This window comes from Papio anubis, chromosome 8 (assembly GCF_008728515.1).
Source record: "Papio anubis isolate 15944 chromosome 8, Panubis1.0, whole genome shotgun sequence".
Lineage (NCBI taxonomy): Eukaryota > Metazoa > Chordata > Mammalia > Primates > Cercopithecidae > Papio > Papio anubis.
Genome location: NC_044983.1, coordinates 3475180 through 3501020, shown reverse-complemented (window position 1 = coordinate 3501020; position 25841 = coordinate 3475180). Strand labels below are relative to the sequence as shown.

At 41.2% G+C, this 25841-nt stretch overlaps 1 protein-coding gene across 4 annotated transcripts in view; it reads left to right on the top strand.

The window, feature by feature from the left end:
• Window positions 1-25841, top strand: part of CSMD1 (CUB and Sushi multiple domains 1) — a 2034404-nt gene that overhangs the window by 1391883 nt on the left and 616680 nt on the right. For all 4 annotated transcript variants that reach the window (XM_031669914.1, XM_031669913.1, XM_031669915.1 and 1 more), the window contains one exon: window positions 16863-16987. In XM_031669914.1, the coding sequence (XP_031525774.1) occupies window positions 16863-16987 (125 nt within the window). The remainder of the gene's footprint in view (window positions 1-16862; window positions 16988-25841) is intronic.

The following is a 25841-nucleotide window of genomic DNA, read 5'->3' as shown; positions in this document are numbered from 1 at the left end:
GAGTTTAGGAACAATATTAAAGCAGTGAATGTTCAATAACCAACCAGTGCATTGATTTGGGGGCCATTCTCCCTGCTCCCTAATTTTTCTAATTCCTTTAAAAATGCTTCAGAATCTCAGGTGATTTATTTTGTTTTCCTCTATGCCTCTCCCAGAAATTTGTTGAAGGGAAGAAGAGAGTTAGTGTTCACTGATCTGCCCTAGAGAGAGAAAGTGATCTGGTTTTCCTGGGGTTGTGCCATTAAACACACTCCAGTTACCCCGAAGGTTCTGGTTTAATAGGTCAGGAAGACGGACCAGGCATAAGGATTTTTAAAGAGAATGTTTAATTGTGATAAAATACACATAATATAAAATTTAGCATCCTGACCATTTTAAGTGTACAGTTCAATGGTATTAACACATGCACATGGTCATACAACCGTGACCACCATCCATCTCCAGAATTGTTTTCATCCTGCAAAACTGAAACTCCGTACCCATAAAGCCGTAACTTCCCATCCTCCCCGACCCACATCTCCTGGCAACCGCCATTGTACTTCCTGTCCCTGTGAACGTGATCACTATAGACAGAATGTCCTGTAACACCCTCTCTCTCTAGGGCAGATCTGTGAACACTAACTCTCTCCTTTCCTTCAACACATTTCTGGTGAAGACATAGAGGGAAACAAAATGAATCACCTGAGATTCTGAAGAGTTTTCAGATGAATTGGAAAAATCAGGGAGCAGGGAGAACGGCCCCCAAATCAATGCACTGATTGTTATTCAATGCTCACTGCTTTAATATTGTTCCTATAGTTGGTAAGTCTTCTGCATATTACTGATGATTTCACAGGCTTCCTTTAGTCTTAAAGTTTGTTGACACCCCTGAACAGAGCCATGGAAATTTTGCAGAATCTTATTCTAAAGTAGATTACGGTGACTAGTTTAGGTAATTCAGCGTTAGGACTTTTCTGAGCGCCTCCTGTGATTCTGATGTGCAAGCGAGGTTGGTAACCATTGGCCTACCTGGTGTTTGTCATCCATGATATGAGATTAGAGACAGGTGACTAAACACAGACGGGCTTGCTTTTGAAAACCTGTTTGATTGCATAAATGTCATCTGATAAGGTGTATGGAAACCTCATCATTGGAAAACACTTTCGGTATCTGCTGTATTCTACAGCTCCTATATGTCTGCAGAAGCTGGAAGAATATGGGCAGCTGATTTGTTTCCCCACAGCAAAAATACTACCAAACCTTGGCCTCCATCAAATCATGTTCTGGGAAAAATTATAAAGATGCAAGGCCAATGAGCAGCTCCCATGAACAGGAATCCCACAGACACCGTGATGCAATGCTGGTGGATCTCAGAAAGCAGAGGCAAACCTACATCTAGCAGTGATATACAGGAGTCATGGAGCTTTCTAGCATGTATGACCTGGTATCAAACTTGCTGCCACGAGATCATGGGGGATGAATGAAGAATGTCCAATCACAGCTGATTTGTGCATGTAGAGATCAGTGCAGAAACCCCCCTGAAATAGTTCTTTACATTTCTTGGCATTGCAATCAATTCCTTCCTCTCTATCCACACTTTCAATCAGATAGCAAAACCATTCTTTTTCTTTACTATATTGAAATCACTTAATTAGTAAAATATTGTTTTTGAAATATTGCATACCATGTACACGAATGTTGCAAAACATTCATGGGAGAAAAATGACTGCTATTTATGATTGAATCCTGTGATAGAGTAGGAATAGAGGTGGGTGCTGTGGATCCCTCAGTAAGATTACTGCCCCTGCAGACTTTCGCTTTAGACCAGAGCAATGGTTTTCTGTCTCTTATCATCTCGGGTCACCAGTAGTTTTCCACTGCCATCAGCAATAATACTTGCTGGGCATCGTAAAGAATAAAGTGGCAAGCTGGGTGAGTAGATGGGAGCACCCTATCCCCAGGATGACATTTCATAGTCCCTGGGGGGTAGCCTGTGACAATTTGAAGAGGTCCCTTCTCCAGTCAACCCTGGGGGATTCTGATACACTTGACACTTGCTGAGAACTGCGGTTTAGAGACCTCTTAAGTTTCTGTTTTCATATTCTAGGGGAAGTAGAGTAGCTAGTTAGACGGTTTCTCAATTTAACTAGGATCTAAAGGTAATAAATCCACCCATTCCACCCTTCAACAGCATTAAATGCCCTTTGGCACCAAATTCTAAATGTTATGAGGAATTTAACCTACACTTCCCTTTTATACTAGTGGGGAGGAAAAGGAGAAAAAGAGAAAGGCAGATACCTGGAAAGATTTGGGAAGTGATGACCTGTCAGTTTTCAGCTTGCTGATGCCACCTGCAGTTATGTGTGTGTGTGTTAAATTAATTCCTCACTCTCTTTACCTGCTAAACTTTCGTTAAGTGTTCAGCAAGCATTCAGAACCAGCTCTACCCTTAGTGATAAGCTGAGGAGGTGCCCCTTATGGTGGTCCATCTTTCCTGCCCTCACAATGATGCTTCCAGGAGCTTGCCATGAATACGAATTGTAGAGACAACACTCTTGCTTTGAGACATCCTGCTGTGCTGAAATGTAGCTACCTCCGGAAGGGGAAGGTGGTCAACCATCTCACTCCATCATACCTTCTTTCGTATGAAAGAGTTTGTCAGATCTGTTGCTCCCAGCAGATTTTGATGAAAGACAGGAGGAAAGAAGTGGCAGTTGCCTGTGCCAAGCGGGAAGGACCACCTGGTGAAAGAAGAGAGGAGCACAAGGTAGAGGTTGGCACCAATCTGGGCATGCAACAGATACTCACAGGAAAACGGAGATATGGTTAAAGGCGTAAAGCTGCAGTTACATAGGATGAATAAACCTAGGGATCTGATGTATGGCATGAGGCTGTGGTTAATTAACAATGCGGTGTTGTGGTTAACAATGCTGGGTTGGGGTTAATAATGCTGTGTTGGGGTTACTAATGCTGAGGTGGGTTTAGTAACGCTGTGTTGCATCCTGGAATTTGCTCAGAGGGTAGATCTCAGGTGTACTCAGCACAGGCACATACAAAGGAGTAATCATTTCACTATGTTTATCATTTACGACCTTTAAATATGTACAGTGTCCTCCATCTCACACACACACTCTTACATACACACATGCACACACACACACATGCACAAACACCCGTGCACACACACGCACACACCCACACACCCGCGGACACATACACTCGTCCGCACACATGCACAGACACCGTGCATGCACACTCATGCACACCCGTGTGCACACACACCAGCACACACACACACACGTGTGCATGCACACACGCACACACCACACATGCACGCTCACACACCCATGTGCACACACATGCACACACATCTGCACACACTTGCGTGTGCACATACACCCACGCATGCACACCTGTGCACATGCATGCGCACACACACCCACACACACACCTGTGCACACGAAGATGCACACCCGTGCACACCTGCACCCCTGCACACACACACTCTCACCTGTGTGCACGCACACACACACACATTCACGCACACACACATTCACACACACCCGCACGCACTTAGATGCACACCCGTGCACACACACCCGCACACCTGCACACACACTCGCACACACACAGTCACACACTCACATTCACACACACACATTCACACACACACTCACACAACACACTGACACACACACTGACACACACACAGCAGTAAGCAATTGCAATCCAATGTCAGCTTTTTTTTTTTATTTTTGAGACAGAGTCTTGCTCTATCACCCAGGCTGGAGTGCAATGGCCCAAGCTCAGCTCACTGCAACCTCTACTTCCCCAGTTCAAGTGATTCTCCTGCCTCAGCCTCCTGAGTAGCTGGGATTACATGTGCACTCCACCACGTCCAGTTAATTTTTGTATTTTTAGTAGATATGGGGTTGTAGATATATGTTGGTCAGGCTGGTCTCGAACTCCTGATCTTGTGCTCCACCCACCTCGGCTTCCCCAAGTACTGGGACTACAGGTGAGAGTCACCACACCTGCCCCAATTTCAGCTTTACTTTGCTTTGTATCTGCTGTTCTCAAAAGAAGGGGAAGAAAAATCACAAATCACTACCTGGGCCATTTCTAGTGAGGTTTAGCATCCAAGGCAACCCTTCATCTGCTGATTAGTTCTTTCATTTCCTTAACAAAACGAGCAAGCCCTCAGGAACTGTGCTGAGCTCTTGGGATAAGGACACATAAAAGACGGAACAACAGAAAAGGCGTCCTCTGTTGTAGACAGAGCATTGAGGAAGGCTCAGGGGAGACGTTGCAGCCAGGGCTCGGAGGATGGGAAGGAAAGGATCTGGTCACTTCAGCCCGGGGGGCGGTCGGTCCCAGAAGGAGGAAGAGCATGTCTAAAAATGATGAGGGAAAATCTGTCCCTGCCTCTCTCTCCTAGAGACTGACGTGAGCGTTAAGGGCTGGATCTAAATGACAAGAAGTTAAAGCAAACACACCAGCCATCAAATGCAAAACTACGTAGAGGAAATTAGATGTGAGGAAGCCGGGCAGGTCCGTTGTTCTGGAGATGTTTACAGCTGGATTTCATGCATCTACACAGCACACTATAATTTTAGCATCAGCTTCCCTAGACGCTCCCTTTTCTGATATTCACAGGATCCCTTTTCTCAGATTGGCTTGGTCCTATTTACTTTGTTAAATGTATTAGGAAATACATGATTTTATTTCTAGGAATGACACAAGATTAATATAAGGTAGAGAAAAACAAACTATATTAAGAAGAAAGTATTTTATTGGGCTGAAGTAGGGCAAATGATAGGAGATATACAAAGAAAATTTTTTAATGTACTTTTTAAATATATTTTAAGTTCTGGGGTACATGTGCACAACGTGCAGGTTTGTTACATATGTATACAGGTGTCATGTTGGTGTGCTGCACCCATCAACTCATCATTTACGTTAGGTATTTCTCCTAATGCTATCCCTCTCCTAGCCCCCAACCCCCTGACAGGCCCTGGTGTGTGATGTTACCCTCCCTGTGTCCATGTATTCTCATTGTTCAACTCCCACTTATGAGTGAGAACATGCGATGTTTGGTTTCATCTTCTTGTGTTGCTTTGCTGAGAATGATGGCTTCCAGTTTCATTCATGTCCCTGCAAAGCACATGAACTCATCCTTTTTTATGGCTGCATAGTATTCCATGGTGTATATGTGCTGGACAAAGACATTTTAAGAATTGTGTTTAGAGTTGTAAGAAGTATGGTAGGGAAATAACAATTCTTGGCCTCAGTACCTTGCATTGTGGTGAGTAAAACATGTGACTCACGTTTTATCTCAGCTGCATTTTATTTACAACTATTTAGTAGCCTAGTGACCTTGTGAAGATAACGTCTCTAGGTCTTGGGGCTTGCATTGAAAGTTGATCACCTGATCATAGTTCCCTACTTTATTTGGGATTCCCTAGAAATCAGCTTAAGACAAAGGCTTTAGGGGCAGTTTAATTCTGGTGAAGTGAGAGTGAGAGAAATTGGAACCTGACAGAGATGCCAAATGGGCTGGGAAGCTGTGCTCAGCTTCAGAATCAGCCCAGGGAGTCGGTCTGTCTCACCGGTGCCTCTAGACAGCCTGGGTGTACCCCTGTGGCCTGATGTTTACCATGAGCCCTCTCAGCCCCTGTGTCCGCCTCTCAAAGTATGACCCCTGGGGCATTGCCTTTCCCTCATTTTGGGCATCCCACATGTCTGCTGCAGAAGCCAGAGCCTCAGCAGGCTCAGTGCAGCCAGCGTTTGGGTGAGGTGGCTGTTTTATCAGCCAATACCTTGCAGGCCTCCTGGCTCTGGGTGGCATCAGCACCTGGGTTCTGGATTCATGGCCCCAGAAACCGAGTGAGCCATTGCACCAAGAAAGGCAGGCAGAAGGTGTGCTGCTGAGAGGGGCACTTGGAAACAGTCCTGTTTGCTGAGTGCTTGCGCTGGGCTGACTTCTCTAGGGGGCAAGTATGTTCACGTCTTTTAGCGTCCTGTAAACGTGCTTCTGGATCTCATGTGATGACCGGTATGCACATATGCCTGTGTATGCGAGCGTGTGTGTTTGTGTGTGCACTGAATTATAGCAGTGTTTTCTTCTCCTGCCCACCCTCCTGGCTCTTGCTCCGGGGGGTGCTCGTTAAGCCTGGATACTGTAGTTGCTGGTCAATTACAAGCAACCAGACATGAAGGATAAATCAAAAAATTGCGAAGTTTTGCCTACTGTAGATATAAGCCCAGGAGGAAATATTTGCTGAACAGTCTCTGTGTATTTCGGATTATTTACTGATCAACCACTGATTTAAGTGATAAGTTTCAAAGTTACAAAAAAATAAAGCCCGTTTGAATCCAGCCTCTTATGATGCTGAGCAGAGGGCCCTCTGAGTCTCTTATTCTCATCTGTAATTTGGGATCGAGGCACCTCCATTGCTGACTCAACATGGAAGCCCCACATACCTGCCCTGACCCGAGTGGTTAGTAATTTATGTCACTTCCCTGCACGCTCTACCTGGTTAGCTCCAGCCGCTGCCTGGGCATGTTCATAAAATAAAACAAACTCATGTCTGCTGCTATTGTGTTGGGCATGTGCATGATGGAGGCGTGAGCTGGACAGTGGTGCAGGCTGCTGGGGCTCTGCTTGCTTCTCCTCCCATCTCTCTGCCTCCGACACTCCTCACTGTTTCCTCACTCAAGCTACAGAGCAAAGAGCATGATGCACAAAACACCTTTTGGTCTAGAGTTTGAAGAGTCTCCTCCGGCTTCCTAAGCGCACGTGGAAAACAGGCACTGACGTTGCTGTCCTTAAAGCCCCGATAACTTGTCACGAAGGAGGCAAAGGGGCTTTCACCTTGGATCTCACGGAGACACAAAAGAGAAGATGGGAGAGGGGCTTGCGGGCAAAGCTCCTTCCCAAGCCATAATTTCCCTCAGTCCCGGCTGCATCCAAACCCTCTTCCAGGTTCCCACAGTGTGCACATAGCTTCTGCCTTCGTATAGACAGGTGGGTGAACATGAGGATTTAATTTTTCTACTTCACATGACGAAGTACTCTTGTTTAGTAAATGGCAGGTTTCCATGAACTTATAACAGACTTGGAAATTTTAAATTAAATTCCCTCACACAAAAATTACATGCCTCATTGTCAGTGCCATGCTTCTGAGAGCTAGTAACAGCTGGAAATTGCCAATCACTCCAAGCCCCTTGCAAGAGTATTACTGTTGCTGACACCCTGGAAGCATCCTATATTTTGATTGTCATTAAGGGATCTTTGTTGGGCTATTGCTAACACACAGTATCTAAAAATCACATAAAATATTAGTTTCCTTTCTTTCCCTAGGCTAGAGAGCTCCATCTCCTCTCTGATGCATTTTTAGCGGTGCTAAATTGCCTTAAGGCTTGAAGAAATGAGTCTAAAAATTGCCGCTATAAAAAGAAAAAATGACCCAGAAATGACACATTATGTGTGAAAATCAAAAGGGTAATAAAAGGCATTTCAATATCCACAGCGGACGCACATTCGTCTCTCAGATGATGGCATTTTCTAGAATGCCGAGCAAGGCGTGCGATGGGACAGCGTCTCCCTGGCATGCAGCTGGCTTGCCTGCAAACGGTCTTCGCAACCTTCCTGGTCTTCACAGCCTTCCTGGTCTTGTTTATTAGGATTGTGTCCCTAAGGGGCATCCCTCAGCAGAGACCGTCCGGTGAAGTGTCCAGGTTCCTGTCTGAGTGGTGTAAAAGCTCCCTTGTAGGAGAACCAGGGAGGATACCTGAAACATTTATTTAAAATAGAGGCAAATGCTCCCAAGGGCGCATGTGCCACGTGGATGCTGAGAGGTTCCACCCAGAGGCTGGGTAGTGTTTTTCCTCCTAAAGCCCTCCAGCTCAGAGGCTTCTTCTACACCTAAGAGATGTTCTGAATCCCTGCTTCTGTCTCCTGGTTTGTGCTCTCATTAGTGCCACAGGTATTGACTGCAAGGCTATCAGAAGCTCCATGCACAGTGCTGGGGGCTGTGGGAGATTTCAAGGTGAATGAAACACAGCGGTTCCCTCAGAGATTGACGCCTTCCCGAGTGGCCTCTTCTCCCAAGCCTCCCACTCTTCCATGCTGCTAGGCTTTGTGTTAATATCCTCAGACTAAACCTGAGATGGAGCAATAATGGAACTGTTATGTGCCTCAGAAGTGAGAGAAGGGAGGTGAAGTGGAGGGAGAGGGTATAAACCTAAGTCATCGTGTCTACTAGGGAAGGACAGGGTGCAACATCAAAGCAGGAAGGTAGGAGATAGATCCATGGTATTGGAAATAACCTTTGAACAACTCTGTTCTGGACAAACCAAGTTATATGCAATTCTCTGAACAAACCTCAGCTTTGTTACCAACAGGGTTTGGCTGTGGTGGTTTTTTAATCTAGAACATATATACTCATTTTGGAAAAAAAAAGAAAATACATTCTATGGACCTCTCAAGTCCCAACCCAAATTTCAGTTTCCAACATAAGTTATTCTTTTCTTTTTACTAAAGGCAAAATCAGTTCTTTTTTTATTAATAGTCCCATAGCAATTTAGATTTACTTAATACATTGACCAGGAGCTGTTTGATGAAGTGTCTCTTACACCAGCAGCTCATTAATATGGCCTCACATCTGGTACATTTGGGGATGGCCATAAATGATTGCCAAACCCCTGTAGGTCCGGCATAGCGGAGGCCCATGGAGAAGAGCGAAGAACGAGGGGGTGGCTTTGGTTGCTGCATTGTTTCTCTGTTTCATTTTACCTGCAAACTGACATATATAGCCACAGGAAAGTGGCTTTGCTTTACTCATTCACTCAACTTCTGTTTGTTGAGTGTCTGTGATGTGTCTGGCACTCTAGGAGGCCCTGGGGACACTTGTGTGTGGCCTCAGACTTGCAGCCTGAGACTGAGCTCAAGATGCTGAGGAATATTAGAGGTGTTCTGGTTGGTTTTTCTTCTCTCATTCCTTTTCTTGAATCAAATGTCACTCTGTTGTTCTAAAGTTAGAAAAATACCGCCGTCTTTCTAATAGAGTTCCCAGGAAACTTTTTAGCACCTTGCTCAGGAAACTCTCCATATAACTGATTCTATGTATTGGGAAAAAGCAATGTTTTAATGTGAAAATCAAGTAAGATGGAGGAAGGCAGGGCAAGAAAAATATAGAGAAAGAGAGAGGGAGATAGGGAGAAAGAGATGGCAAAGATGGGAGAATGACCCACATATAATAAGAATAGCAATATTATTTGCAAAGTAAAGTTAAAATGGGTATATGAAGTTGAATTAATAAGTCTATAAATTCTGATGTGTAAAATGTAATTTTATTTGTACTGGGATTGGTAATTTCTTTTGTGAGATCCTCATTTTGTCTGAGTTAGAAAACTTGATTCATTCTTAAAAGAGTGAAAATTACTGATTTCCCAGTGAAGCGGGTTTAAAGTCAGCTCTGGACATCCCTTCACTCTCTCTCAAGGACGTTAAGGGTCCGGGCTGTGGAGAGGGCATTTTGGCCTTGGCTAGAGCAGGCGTCTCTCCTCCATCCTGCTTGTGCCACTCACTCCCGGTCATAACCTTCCGTACGCCTCCGCCCTGGAGGCAGGGGCACCCGCGGGGGTGCTCAGGGGCTTGACCTTTTCCATTGCGAGCTCCTCCCGCCTTCTCCAGACTCTGTGAAGCACTGGGAGACACAGGGGTGTCTCCATGAGGCCACAGCTGGGAATGAAGGAGCCCTGCATTACCCCTGGACACACAGACACAGTGCAAGGATTTCTGTCTTGTTCTGTCTCCTCACCCAGCTTGGGTCTTGGTCCCAGGTATGGTGGGGAAACACGACACTGGGCTTCCCTAGCCTCCGCGCGACCGTCACGCTCATCACCACAGCTCCAGTGGTAAGTTCTGGTGGTAACCAGACCACTTTAAGCAGGACTCAACTCTATTCCTTCTCACTGGGCAGGACCCTCCAGCCAGGGCTTCCAGCCACCCCTGCATATATCCAAGCACAGGCCAAGAGTTCCGACTTCTCCTTGGGATGAAGCGCCTCTGGGGAGGGGTGGGCCACCACCTTTGCTGTTTGGGCAACTCAGCCATTCCACACTGGGGGCTTTGTTTTATTTCTTATAGTGGAGAATGAGGACGCGGGAGAACGTACCATCCCATCTCCGTTACACATACTTCATGATGTACACCTGAAATACACACACAGACACACACACACAGACTCACACACATGCACACACATACACACACACATACATACACACACAGGCATACATACACACACACACATACATATACACACATGGATTTGCACACACAGAGATGTGCGCACATGTGCACACACACGTAAACACGCACATACACCCTTCAGCATTTGCCCTTCCCCCAGCTCACAGCCCTTGTTCCTCTTAAGCAAACACCTTTCTTCAAGCAACATTTCTAAGCCTTTGATCAAGTGTGGCTGCAGCTACTGCACCCTGTGCCATCCATCTCCATTTTCCGAGAACAAATGTGGCAATCCCGGCTTGAACTTCACACTGAAGAAAAGGTTTCCTCAAATTTTTGTGTTTTCTGCTGCTTGAGACTGGAAAACATTTTACCTAATGTATTTTTTCTTTTTGCTGAAGATGCAAAAATGCTTAAACGCCTACCTTCGGTACCTAATCATATACATGTATATATACACACACACACACACACACACACACACACACATTTATTTATTTTATATTTATGAATATTGAAGTGTACTGTTTGAATTGGATTTTTTAACACAGAAAGATACATCTGTCTTTCCGTAGCTATCTATCCATCCATCTATGTATCTATCTATCCATCTATTTATATTTCTATCCATCTATCTGTCATCTGTCAATCTATCTACCTAACCAGATGGATATCTACCTACCTATCCATTCATCTATCTATCCATCTATGTATCTGTCTGTCTATTTATCTGTCTGTCTAATCCTCCATCTTTCTATCATCTGTCCATCTATTCATCTATCATCTATCTATCTGTCTAATATATTTAACTATTATCTATCCATCCGTCTTTCATCTATCTATCCATCTGTCTTTCCATCCATTCATCTATCTATGCATCTATGTATCTATCTATCTATTTATCTATCTAATCCATCTATTCCCCCATCCATCTATCATCTATCCATCTATTCATCTATGAATCATCTATCTATCTGATATATCTATCTATCATCTATCCATCCATCTGTTATCTATCTATCCATCTATCTATCTATTCGTCTATCTATCCATCCATCTCTTTATCTATCATCTGTCTCTCTTTACCTGTGTATCTGTCATCTATTGACTATCTATCTTTCTATCTATCTATCTATCTTTTATCTCTCATCTGTCTATTGGTTGCATCAGCAGATTCAGTAGATGCTGAGCAGTGTGTGTTGAAAAGAGAGGTAGGAGACCCCTACCTAGCCAGTCAGTAGATTAATGTGATCTCTGGTAAATAGTGGACAGTTAAGTCTCACAGCTAAGTCAACCTGTATCCTGTTTTGAACATTAGTTTAATCTTCGAGTCGCCTCAAATTATTTTTCAAAAATAGTTGTGATACCAGTGTTGAATAAGTTCACAAATAGCTATGCTGTATGACAACCAGATTTAGAAATTGCTTGTATTACTACTAAAGCATGTTTGAAAATAGTTTACTGACTTAGAAAGAGTATTTATGTTGTGGTTAATTACATGGTGATAAATAAAATGTCTTTAGAAATCAAACATGGAGCAATGTCAGAAGTGCTAAGCATTGAAGAAGTGTAAAATGTATGTTTCCCTACTGTATTTCATTTAAAAGTCAAAATTTTGCTGCTTTAACTGAGTTAAATTTTGCTGTGTGGTATTTATTGTCAATGTACCATGTATCTTGATCTCACACAAAATCAGTTCTCCAGTATTTCTTACAGTTACCAACTACTAACAGTTGTATAAATTGTGCAACATAATTAATCTACAGTGCACTAAAGTTACTTGCCAATAGAAAGGTACTGCTAGCTTTTTTTTCCTGGAATTTTCCTCTGAGACTTCTTTCCAGAAAACCACATTAGATGATCTGATATATGTTACTTCAACCATAGTAATCATAAATCAGTGAAAACTTCATTTATTATATATTTGAAGTTGAAAACACACATGGCTTTTAAATTGAACTGATTCATGTGTTAGATAAAACGAGAGCAAAAGATTGAATTAATAAATTAGAATTGGGGTCTTATTTAGTTTCAACCTCAACTTGATGGATTCTCACGTGGAGGCGTCTCCTTGGCGGTGCTGCTGGAATGGTGTTTACCCGCATTGGCTCTGTTTGCCGGCTGCAATCACATGAGGAGGTTGCTCCTGTTAGTATTTGTAATGCTTTCAAATTAGAGAAGCTTCCTTATTCTATTGATGGCTATTTCCGATAATCTGCGAAAAGGTTTCATGATCGTAATGATGGAGTGAGTTCTATACTGTACTCTCAATGTGCTGAATATGAATGTGTGCAGAGATTTCTGGACCAGGTTGTGATAACAGGTGATGATTGTGAAGCCCGGGAGCAATCCTCCACTCTCCACTGGAATCGGTTTCAAAACTCTCCTCTGGTGGAAATCTGAGAAGAGGAAGAGCTGAGTTCAGGTCCTGGAGAGTGCACGTGACTACCTCGATGAGTGAGAAGGAAGGAACAGTCTAAAGAAGCAGCATAAATGTTTTTATTTTAACTTTTAAATTATAGAGTAATAGAATCAGGAAACAAATCATCATTTGAATATATAAAGAAAAATTTACTTGTGATAGTACTACTCAAAAATGGGTTGTGTCTATCTTCCTGATATTTAGATGTAAATATGGATAGAGAGATCATTGTTATTTTGAGTACATACAATTTTGGATTATTCTTTTTTCCTTTTCTATATTGCTACATATGTCCTTTTTATTTTTCTTTATTGCTACATATATTTTATATTTGCCTTTTATAAAGCAACGTTGCATTCTTTCAAATATATCCAAAAAAACTTAGTCAAGCATAGTCCTATTGTTGGCCATTTTCATGTCTTCCAAAGAATATCACTGACCAGAAATTTCCTATATTTTGGATGATAAACATATATTATATTGCCAGAAATGAAATCAATTAGTCAGAGTGGTGATATTTTCTTTCCTAAAATTGACAAAAACTATAGATATTTATGGTGTACATGACCGTCTGAAACATGAATACATTGTAAAATGGCCAAATCAAGCTAATTAACATACCCATTACTTCACATATTTGTCATTTTTCACGGTGACAACTTTCAACATCTCTCCAGGCAATTTTCAAGTATACAATATGCTGTTACTAACTACAGTCGCCATGCTGTGTGATAGATCTCCTGAGCTTTTTTCTCCTAAGTGAAATTTTGTATTATTTGTTTCCTCTCCTTCCTCCAGTCCCTGGTACCCACACTCTGCTACTGTGAGTTCTATTTTTCCGGATTTCACATAGAAATGAGACCATGCAGTGCTTGTCTTTCTGTGCCTGGTTCATTTTCCTTTGCATAATTTCCCCCAGGATCAACTGTGTTGTCACAAATGGCAAGATTTCCTCTTTTTTTAAAAAAAGGCTGAATAATATTTCATTGTGTACGCCCACACACGCGCGCGCGCGTGCACATACACACACACACATACACACACACACACAAAACACATTTTCTTTATCCATTTCTCGGTCCAGTGTTGGACCCTTGCATTGATTCCATGGCTTGGCTATTGCGAGTAATGCTGCAGTGACTACGGGAGTGCAGATATCTCTTCAACGTATTGATTTCATTTCCTTCAGATATACGATCAGAAGTGAAATTCTAGATCATGTAGGAGTTCTATTTTTAAGTTTTTGAGGACCCCCATAGTATTTTCTGTAATGAGTATGCTAATTTACATATTTTACATTTCTAACAACAATGTACAAGGGTTTCCTTTTCTCCACATCCTCACCAACACTTATTATCTTTTGTCTTTTCTATAATAGCCATCGTAAAAGGTGTGAGTTGATATCTCACTGTGGTTTTAATTTGCATTTCCCTGATGATTAATGACACGGAACACCTTTCCATATACCTGTTGGCCATTTTTACGTCTTTTTTAAAGAAATGTCTATTCAGGTCCTTTGCCTGTATTTTACATGGATGATTTGTTTTCTTGTGATTTCCTTGTTTGAGTTCTTTGTATTTGTGGATATGAACTCATTACCAGATATTTTGTTCTCCAGTATTTTCTCCCATTCTGTAGGGTGTCTCTTCACTCTATTGCTTGTTTCTTTTCCTGTGCATAAGGGTTTTAGTTTGATGTCATCTCATTTGTCTATTTTTGCCTGTGTTGCTTGTGCTTTGGGGATTTAGGCTTATTGATTGCTTTTTTCTCAAAACAGAATACAATTTGCTACTTATACCTAAAGGAATATTGGTTGGATGTAGGAAAAAAAATGCATGAAAAGAGAGAGATTTTATAGGAGCACAGAGCCCTCCACGACTAAGCAGTGATGTGCTATGTACTGCAGTCACTGAAATACAGTGCTTGCTAGGTTGAAGCAATGCCCCCCATCCCTCCCTTTCTGTTTGAACCCCCCTGGAATGTTACATTAAATATCAGGGGCTTAGGTTAAGGGGATCATTGAAAAAGTGGCCACACTCCAATTCCAACTCTTCCTACCCGAGGACTCTCGTGTCATTTTATTTATTTTCTTCATGGCACATTGTGACACTTTTTTGTTTTCTTTATGTTTGGTTTGGTTACTTTTTTCTTTCTTAACTATCAGGTTATCTCCATGATATTGTGGTTTTGTGCTATTCACTTCTGCTGCTTTGGTACTTAGAGTGTGACACATGGTAGATGTTCAATGAAAATATATCGAGAGAATGGTGAAAACTATGGATATTAAAATTTAGGTAAATAGAAAGAACTGGAGATTGATACCTGGAATAGAAAACACAAAGATATAGCAATTGTCTTTAAAAAAATTCTTAGATGAGGTTTAAATACAGATCAATGAGCAAAAACTATGGTGGCGGAATATGTCTACAATTACAGATGTCTTAAATAAGTGTTATGGCTAGCAATTAAAATGGGAATAATGACTGGGTTTTGTTTTTTATATTTTTCACATTTAAAATTAGTACCTATTATGTTCTTACAATGCTGGGTTTCTCAAAATTAGTTCCACAGGACTCTAGTTGTCCTGGATTCCTGGAGGAAAAAAGAGCTTCCTAGACAGATAAATCTGGAAAAGTCTACATCCTTTGAATTCTCTTCATTATTTTCTAAAATAAGCTTTTGCATATTAAGTTTTATTAAGATAAGACACCCCTTTAGAAAAGAAGAAAGGTGTTTAATGTTGTTTAACCTAGAATTTTCCCGATTGGTTGGACTCTGATTTGACGGCTGTTGTAGACATCTATGGCAATCCCCAGAGAGTGTTTCATAGATGCCATGGGGGGGTGCTGGTGCAATGTTACTGGAATGATATTTATTCTGATATTATAGATATGGATTTTTTTTTCACTCAGCAAGAAAGAAAAGCACCTATTTATGTTTCCCCTATGTCGTCTCTATTATTAACTTCATCCATCCACACTGACAACTGTGCTTCTTTTCCTGCAAAGACTCCTTATTTCACTTCTGTTTCCTCAACAACAGCCCGGGGTTTCTCAAACTAAAAACATGAGTAGAATTTCCTCTTGTAACAGTGGGCTTGTCAGATAGTTAAATAAGACTACATTTCATTCAATGCCAGAAGCCAGGCTCAGAAGACGTAATTGGGTGGTGTTCAAACCTGATCTCTGCCTCTCACACTTTTGAATGCAGCTGTCCAGTTGGTGTTCTGTGACAGGGTTTTGTTAATGTTTGCAACCGTAAAGCTCCGTGTTTGCAGATGCAGCTCTGGAGCCAGGACGATTTTTTCTCTAACTCCAGGCTGGATGGATTGCTTTCTTCTAAAACACAGTCGGGCTCAGTGGCTCACACCTGTAATCTTAGCACATTGGGAGGCTGAGGTGGGTGAATCACTTGAGGTTAGGAATTCAAGACCAGCCTGGCCAACATGGTGAAACCCCATCTCTACTAAAAAGACAAAAATTAGCCGGGCGTGGTTACGCACACCTATAGTCACGACTATGCAGGAGGCTGAGGCAGGAGAATCGCTTGAACCCGGGAGGCGGATGTTGCAGTAAGCTGAGATCACACCACTGCACTCCAGCTTGGGTGACAGTGCGAGACTCCGTCTAAAAACAGAACGAACAAAAACACAACAACAAAAAGAAAGAAAAGTAAAACAAATCATTCTTTTCCTATAAGAATTTCTGAAATATAATATCACTAGCTTTCTTTTAAATATAATTAACATGTGTGATAGTAAAATACGTTCTTTACTGAGATATTTTCTTAACCTAGACTTTTTTACTTCTTGTTTTTGTAAAATATTTATTCATGATGAATGACATCCAACTTCCTCTTGTTTTCAGGGCACAAAATTTCTTCACATTTGTTTTCTTATTAAAGCCACAACATTCAGTAAGGTCATTTTTGCTATTTATTTTCTATCTTAGTCGTGACAAGTTAAGGTTCATATGTTTGTTTAGCTGTGAAGGTGGAAGAACAGGAATCTGAACCCAAGTCTTTTGATTTTATAACCTTTGCTAAATCACAGGGTTGCCTCTATAAATCATACCAAATGGATTGCTTAATGTCTTATGCTGTTTTAACTGCACAACGTCGGAGCAGCCATTTTGCTGATTTTTTTTTTCCCCAAAGAAGTCTTCTGTGAATAATTTGGGATTTTTGTTTTATTTTTTAACTGCTTAGGGTTGGTGCAAATGTACAGTTTTCTTGTGAGGACAATTACGTGCTCCAGGGATCTAAAAGCATCACCTGTCAGAGAGTTACAGAGACGCTCGCCGCTTGGAGTGACCACCGGCCCATCTGCCGAGGTAAGGCACCTGTGGTGTGGTAAAGCCCGGATTATCTCTTTCTTTAGGGTTGGCATTTTTTTTTCTGAATATACAATTTAAGCATGAAGCATTGTCTACAGGCAGAGTACCACTTGGTAGTAATGTACGTTTTCATAGTGATGTGGATAATAACAGAAATCTTTCCTTGGAATTTGTTAAGAAGCTAACATTTCCAAGAATATTTTTGTGTTTTACATTTGAGGACAGATGTGAGCAAAGCCACGCATACTCACTGTAACTTGGCATCTATCTATACACACACACAGTGTGCATGTGTGTGAATCTATGTTCCACAGCTGGACCTGCTGGAAAGGTTTCTGTGCGTCCCGCAAATCTAAAAAGTTCAATTTCCCATTGCAGTGAGGTTGAATTTTTTAGGTATTAATTACATGTAGTAATGAAAGGAATTATTAACCCGATTCCAAATCATCATTTTATTAGTGAATGATCTTTAATCTCTAACATAGTTAGCAGAGTAAAATATTCATCATTATTATCATCATCATTTTCAAATAAAACATATATAGTCAGCAAATGTTAAATTGTTTATTTGTTACTGCTATGAAGTATATACCAATTCTTACCAGAATTACAGAAATCATATTGAAACCAGCAGAAAATTATTTTGGTTGTTTTAAAATGAAAAAGAATAATAATAATAAAATTAAAGAAATGCTAGGTTTGGAGGTTTTGTTTTTGAATTTTGGCTGTAAAATGATTTATGTAAACTGGTAGTTTTGGGAGGAAAAGCACTAGTTTGACTAAAAAGGAAAGCTTCCTATGTAAGAATATCTTATCTTTCCATATAGTCTTTTCATGTGAATGGACTTATACATTTTAAACTTTTAAGCATTTTAGTTATAAAAAAAAATAATGGTACAGGAAGCATAGTGCCTGTGAAATTAACTAGTTGCCAAACATGTCACTATTGTCATCTAAGCTAGGAATACTCTTTGGCACCATTTACTATATTGTGCCTGGTCCCTATAACCACTGGGAACCGGGCAGGGTGGGTGTATGGCCCAGCTGACAGCGAGCTGTCACCTCTTAAATGGAGACCCTTCACAGAGTCAGCAGTGTCTGGTCAAGGAAAGGCACATGGCTGTCCCCTTCTTTTTGTCACTAGACTACTTTGATTGTACATTTTTCAATTCTAACGTAAGACTCTTAAGCACTTCAAAGAACCGTACTCAAATTCATGTTCCCACTAGAGCTGCTGATGCACAAGCCTCCCAACTACACACGAGGGACGAGTCACATGGATTATTTTTCCTTTAGGGGGAAAAAAAAATTCCTTCGATAGTTTTCTTGCTCTTATAGCCCAGAAATAGACTTCATTATTTTTAAAGTTCACTTTTGACAGATAGTAAATGTGCATTCTTTTACATGTTGCTTTTAAATCAATATTTTAGAGTAACTTAAATATGTGCCTTTATATTATTTGATGTTATAAGTTAACCCATGACATTGCCTTTCTTGGCCCTGACTCTCGTCTTAAACTCAAAGCGCTTTCTCGGTATCCTGTCCCAAATGTATCACACGCTCAGAGGTGCCTACGTCTTAGGAAACAGCTGCTCCATCCAGGCTGAAGGTGGAGGCATTTCTCCCATCCTTCTCAACCCCTCAGCTACTCACGCTTAGAGAGAGTTAGAAGAGGATTCTTTGTGGTTTTCTGTTCTCATCGATTCAAGTGTCCCACTTGATCATACTTTGGAAGAGAACACTTTCTCCACAGGGCCTCTCTTGCTTGGTGTGTTTGGTTTGGTTTCTGGAAAAGTTGCTGGTAACCGCCAAGGCTCTGCCTCTTCCTTTCAACTCCACAGGCAGAGAGTGCCTGACTTTATCCATCTCCTCTTCTCACTGACGATTCCCTTGTTTTACTTAAGTTAGATACACCTTGATCATCACTGAATAGTTCTTTAGTTCTTTTTAAGTTTATTACTTGTAATAAATTTAGTAAGAACTAAAAATGTATTTGAAGTAATAAACTTAATTTATTTTTCTGAAATAATAACTTACAGTGCTGGAAATAATTCCTAAGAAAGTGTTTTTATAGTGGATGGGTTTTACTAGTGTTGACTCAGACAAAGGCCACGCTCTCACATATTTTTGAGATAATCTTTTCTCCATCTTGGACTCCTGCTGAGACATCAAAGGGACAATGCTCCTTAGCTATCTAGTTGCATCCATTGATAAGATGGATAAGAAACCCTCAATTTCTTAAAAAGTATCCTTTCTAGGAGGTAATACTTGTGTTCTGACCTTACGGTCATTCTGAGGTTTCAGAGCACGGCTGTGCAGCCACACACTCTGCCTTCCTGTCTCAAATGCTGCCGCAGCTCTCGCTTCCAAATTTCAGCCTCTTTTGCCATCTGCAGAGGCTGAGAAGTTTCAAAATCATCCAGCCCTGATTCCTTTGTGTTTGACAGTCCTCCCCTCATTTTATGTCTTTCCTATCGTGTTTTAGCATCAGCAACAAGAAGAAATCAAGCGGCCTCTTGGACACATGGCCTGGAAATCTCCTTAGCAGTTCTTCTGTGTTTGTCACTGAACACCCTGCTTCCCACCTAATCACAGAACCACTTCTGCTAAGCTTCTGCCACCTCTTTCAGTTTCCAGGAATGTCTCTCTTTCCCAGTCCCACCAAGAGTATCGTTACAAGATAGATTTCTACTAGCCGTCTATCCGAGGCACCTGAGACCTCCTCTATGACTCTCCCCAAAACCTGGCAGCTCTGACCCACTACCCAGTTCCAAAGCTGTGCCCACGTTTGCTTCAGCAACACCTCATGCCCAAGCACTTGACTCTGTGAGTAAAAATTCCAGCAGAGAAGCAAATCCACTAGGATGGAGACAAATGTATGGGCTTAGATCAGGGAACTGGCTCAGACGGTTGGTAGGGCTGGCATTATATCTGAATTCTGAAAGACCAGCTGCTGGGAAGGAAAGATAGAGATCCGGCCAGGCTCCCCGGGAAGAGGTCAAAGCTGCTGTCCCCAGGCAGGGGTCTCTCTGTAAAGGAAATTCTAAGCCCTCTTTGAAGACTTCCCAAATGATTATGTAAAGGCCACACAAAATAATCTCCTTAACTTAGAGTCAATTGATAAGGTACATTATTTATGCCTCCAAAATCCCTTCACAGGAACACCTAAGTTAGTGCTGGATTGAATAACTGGGAAAGGTATGTGTTTATTTCCCAAACTATGTATGTGACTTTGAAATATTTAGTAGCTAGACTAAAAAGGTACAGAGAAACAGGTGAATTGAATTGTAATAACATTTTATTTAACCCAAAGACTCCCAAATAGTATCACGTTAACATATAGTTAATACAAATATGATAATGAGATGTTTTACATATTTTCTTTTTTCCATACTGTGTTTTGGAAATCCAGTGTGCATTTTATACTTAGAGCATAGCTCGTCTCTGACCAGCTGCATTTCAGGTGCCCAGTAGCCACGTGTGGTTAGCAGCTGCCACATATGACAGCACAAGTTTAGACATTTACAGTCGTGATTTTCTTCCTCACTATGAAGAGCCATCAACACCCTTGTAGTTGTGAAGAGGAGAAATGAGCCCAGTGAGTTGTGCCGCACTTCTTGGCTGGCATCCTTCTGTAGAACACCCTTCAATTAAAATCCGTAAGCTCCTCAGGTTGACAACTTTTGGGAACCCTGAGTATGTCACCATTCCCTCTTTTAAGTAGCGTCTCAGTTTGCTTCCAATAATGGATTCATCCATTAGAGAAGAGTTGGAAAGCATTTATAAAAGTGGAGCTTATATAACTATTTCTATAAAAAGATAACGTTAGATATCTGAAGTGTCCAGGAAAACGGACAAATGCTACCTAAAACAGACTACGGGGAATCGTTCTTTGCTATCGATAGGTTCTGTACATCAGGGACCATTTTCCAAGTTCATTTGTCACTCTGCCATTACCACAAAAAATAGTATCTAAAAAGACAGCATTGGCCCAGCACAGTGGCTCACACCTGTAATCCCAGCACTTTGGGAGGCCAAGGTGGGCAGATCACCTGAGGTCAGGGGTTCAAGACCAACCTGACCAACATAGTGAAACTCCGTCTTTACTAAAAATACAAAAATTAGCTGGACATGCTGGTGCATGCCTGTAATCCCAGCTACTGGGGAGGCTGAGGCAGGAGAATCACTTGAACCTGGAAGGTGGAGGTTGCAGTAAGCAAAGATCGTGCCACTGTACCCCAGCCTGGGTGACAAGAGCAAAACTTCATCTCAAAAAAAAAAAAAAAAAAAAAAAGACAGCATCATAGTTTTGAATTTTTCTAATTCATCCTCTAAATGTGGCCTAATAATGATCGTTTCTGCCATGTATTCGCCACTGAACCATCTATCAAATACAATAAAATGCCCCTGATCCGAACATCATGCCCATTCTGAGCATAAATCTATTCCAGCGAGGTGCGTCCAGGAAAGACTGGCTCTCAAGGTTCCTATTTTCATGAAGGGTCTGTAACTCTGAAGGAATGATCATGCCTCCTCGGGAGCAGGAATATCTGATGGAAGCATTTGATACATTGCAGTGAGTCAGAAGTGATCCTTCCATCTGGCGGCTGGTGTGGTTAGCCAATGCTTACATTAGCTAATTAGCTCTGAGAACCGGGGCAACATTACCTTTTCTTCCTGTTACCAAACAGATGAACGGTTGTCATAGCTCAGTAATTATACAAGTGATTTTGTTTGAAATTACGCTTACTTCATTTAGGAATATGAAAACAACCATTATGATTTTTTTGCAGGGTAAAACATTATGAGCTGTGTAAAACTGTGTGAGTATCTTTAACTGGCAGTAGATTTTTAAAATAAGCAAACAAAATGGAGAGAAGGGTATCTCGTTGTATTTTTTTTAAGTGAAATGATCAGGCTGGTACTTCATTCCATCAGTCTTTAGGGGCAATTTATGTAGAGAACTTCCTTCAATGCTAATGCTCTTTGATCTGTAGAGTTAATGTTTTGAGTTGCTCCCTGAGATGAAAAGCCCTCTAAGAAAAATAAAGTATTATTGGCAGTTGTAACTGTGGTTTCATGGAAGCTAATTGGAGCCAGCCAGAGCCAGAGAAAAAGTTATTATTGCCTTGGAATTTCAGATTAGGTTAGCTAAAAATTATTCTTAATTTATGAACTCATCATTTACCAAAAACTTTTAAAGTTTTTCTTTTCCATCTGTGTTTTCTGTCCATGTAGAAATGACCTTTTAAAGAGTAATAAGAAGATCATTTACCTCAAAAGATGACTCTTCATTCTACCAGGTTACAGATCCAGTGTCCGTGTCAGGATAATATTTTGTGTATTTGATCAGGTAGCCACTATCTCAGAGATTTAGAGAGACAAACACAAGGTTAACTTTTTAATTCCCATGAATTTTGAGAAATTTCTGTTGTTGTTTCCTGACTCCTGAAGCTTTATACTTTTTACCTGAAGGTCACCTGGGAGAAAATATATTTTTATTATTATTATTTTTACTAAGTTATTGGCAATAATATAGTTTTGTATCTTATACTACTCTCATACTCTATTGACATAAAATAACCTGAAAGCTAACCTTCAGTTAGCTTTTTACATTCCTAGAGCAGGCCACATTCCTAGAGCAGGCCACATTCCTAGAGCAGGCCACATTCCTAGAGCAGGCCACATTAGCTAATTACATTCCTAGAGCAGGCCAGGGATGTTTCTCTCTTAAGATTCTTGCACTTGGTTTCCCCTCTCTGGAGTATGCCCCTCCCTCCAGGTATCCGTGTGACTGTCCATTTGTGCCTTTCATCAAATGCCATCTGAGCCCACGTCCTTCCATAACCACTTCTTACAGAGCAGGCCTTTTCCCTCACTTTACAAATCTTTTATCTGCCTTTCTTCAAAGCTATTTTCTCCTTCTGACATTGTATGTGTGTGTGTTTGTTAATTTCCTGCTGAAGGCAAGAAATTTAGTTTTGTTCTCTCTCCACCATGCCCTCAATGTTCAACTCATAATGAGCACTGCATGTACACTTTTTTTTCTTCTTATTTTTTTTTTCTTTTTGAGACAGAGTCTCCCTCTGTCACCCAGGCTGTAGTATAGTAGTGCTGTATTGACTCACTGCAACTTCTGCCTCCCAGGCTCAAGCGATTCTTCTGCCTCAGCCTCCTGTGTAGCTGGGATTACAGTCACCTGCCACCATGCTCAGCTAATTTTTGTATGTTTAGTAGAGATGAGGTTTCACTATGTTGGCCAGGCTGGTCTCAAACTCCCGACCTCAGGTGATCCACCTGCCTCAGCCTCCCAAAGTGCTGGGATTACAGGTGTGAGCCACGGTGCCCAGCCAGGCTGCGACATGTCAAGCCATGTAGTAAATGCTTTATTGTCTTCTTTTATTCAATCCTCAGAGCAATCATAAGTGGAGTTATGATTATTCTAATTGAATAAACTGAGTGGCTTAAAATTACATAAGTTAAGATGAGACAGCTACCAACTACCTAAGCCAGGCCTGGAACCGGGTGTGGTGAAGGAAAGGAAGCTTTTAGCCTCTGTGACGTATTAACTTCATTACGGTGAAAATGTGGACATAAAATTTGTGCTGGATAAAAATGTTTTCTCCTAAAAACATATGAGAAATAGACTATCCAATATAATTATGAATTTGCTTTAAAAAAAAGCTTCTAACGTGACCCCTGAAATCCCACTAATTTAAATTTAATCAATTAGAATCTTTCTTCTTTCAAGTAATTTGATTGAGTAGTTACTATACAACTATAAGATTTCCTGGAACTGCATTTAAATAAACACATAAGTTATTACTTTATATTAAGTAAGATAAATGGCATGAAACAAGCCTATTTTATACTTAATAAATATTCATGGATTAAGTGGATAAATGTCAAAATGGCACGCATTGGCATCCAAAATTGGTTAGTTTTCTTCTCCCTTTCCACTTTCCCTCCTGATATATTATAATTCCAATTTATCATTCTTTGAATTCTACTTTTACTGAGGAGACAGAAAAGATGTAAGTGAAGTTTGAGTTTACAGGTTTGGAAAACTGTCAAGCAAGTAACATCAGGTGTACATTAGGTCACAGTTATTATCCAAGTACATTTATCAAGCACGTCAGTGAATTTTACTCTCTATTAGATGTTATATTTCCAAGAGGCAAGGCCTTTGCAAGACTAGAAAGAGGCGTTCTTCTATAGTTTGTATAAAGGTGCGTCTACACATTTCCACTACGGCAGCTTATGGGGAGAGATCTTGTTTTAAAAACTGGCTTGGCACTGGTATGTTGTAGTTACTTAATTATGCTGCTTAATCACCTACTTCATTGACTAATTGAATGCCTGTTTAGTGCAGAAGCTAAGGGAAGGAAAGGAGTTTCCCTGCCTCCAAGGATGCTGTGAAATTGTCCAGTCCCAGTCAGAACAGCTTCCCTGGGCTGTCTCCTGAGTGAGGAGCTGCCCGATCAGTTCTTTGCATGAAGTGAAAACCCAGCAGAGTCCGTGAGTGAAGAGAGAGGCAAGTGATAAGCCTTCAGATGTCTAGGTTTCTGAGTCAGATCTTATGGCATCATTTCGTGAATTCCCAGAACTTTGGATAAATTCGTATTCAAATAGATCCCCCCAATAGGCGACAAAGCAACATAGATACGGTTTTTAGATAAGATGATGGTAGCCATCTGCTTCCTTTGCAAGGACCTGGGTGCATTGCTGAGATTTTCTCGACACCCATTTTTCTTTCTGCCTTGTAGGCTGCTGTACCCTTGCCCGTCTAACTAGAGGGTTTCTAAGGGAGGACAGCCGACATCCCTAACAGATCATCCCCAAAGCTCCCTGACACTCCTTCATTGGAGCTACTCAGTATGAAGCTCAGCCCTGTGCCATCTCTTCTTTCTCAGCCTGTCCTATTTTCTTCTCTAGCTCTTCTTTTTCTTTTTTCCAAATACCAAATTTTTACAAGTTTAACATATGATAGACATGAGAAATTATACCCTTCTGGTGCTTCACAGTAGGCACCTAGGACACAAAACGGTGGGCAGGGCCAGCTTTAGGGATCCTTCCATCAGGGAAGCTGATGGAGGGGAAGATGTGGGTGTGCTCCATGGAGGACTGTGTGCTGGCTCTTCTCTCTCCACGATGAAATTCAGAGAAATTAATGTAATCTTTCCTGGCCCAGGTAATAAGGTGAGCTGCAGAACAGCTAGAGGACAGCAGACACTCTGTTCACCACCGTGTGGACATCAGCTGGTGGAAATCACAATAGCTCAAGCCACAGAGTGGTTGTTTAATAAGGACTCTACAAATGCATGGTTGAACTTGCAGTCGTCCCAGTTGAAAAACTGAGAGTGATTCTGACTAATAGAAAACCCTAGATGCAAGGAAGCAATAACTAAATAAATCATAATGAGCCAGATAAGGGGCGCATCATCAGATGGTAAAGAAGCAGATGATTAGGTTGGAGTAGATTTAGAAAGGCAAACCCTGAGAAAAGAGCAGAAGCTTTCAACAATGTGCTAAGAAGAAGGGTTAGAATTACAAAATTACAGTTAGGTTATGTGACTTAAGGCTGTTACACCTATTCAGAAGCTACGCTAACATTTATTGAGGAAACTATCAGATGCTAAAAATTGTTCTAATTGGTGAAGTTAGACAAATGAACAAACCAGACACAAATCTCTGGCCTGAATATTCCCAATATTCATTTCGGATGACCATTTTGATGGCTTCATACAAAAAAATGCAAAAAATAAATAATTTGTTATTAAAATATGTTGCAAAGATGGAGAGAGATTTCTAAATTTAAAAAGAAACATTATGGGTTCATTTGCAAGCTTTT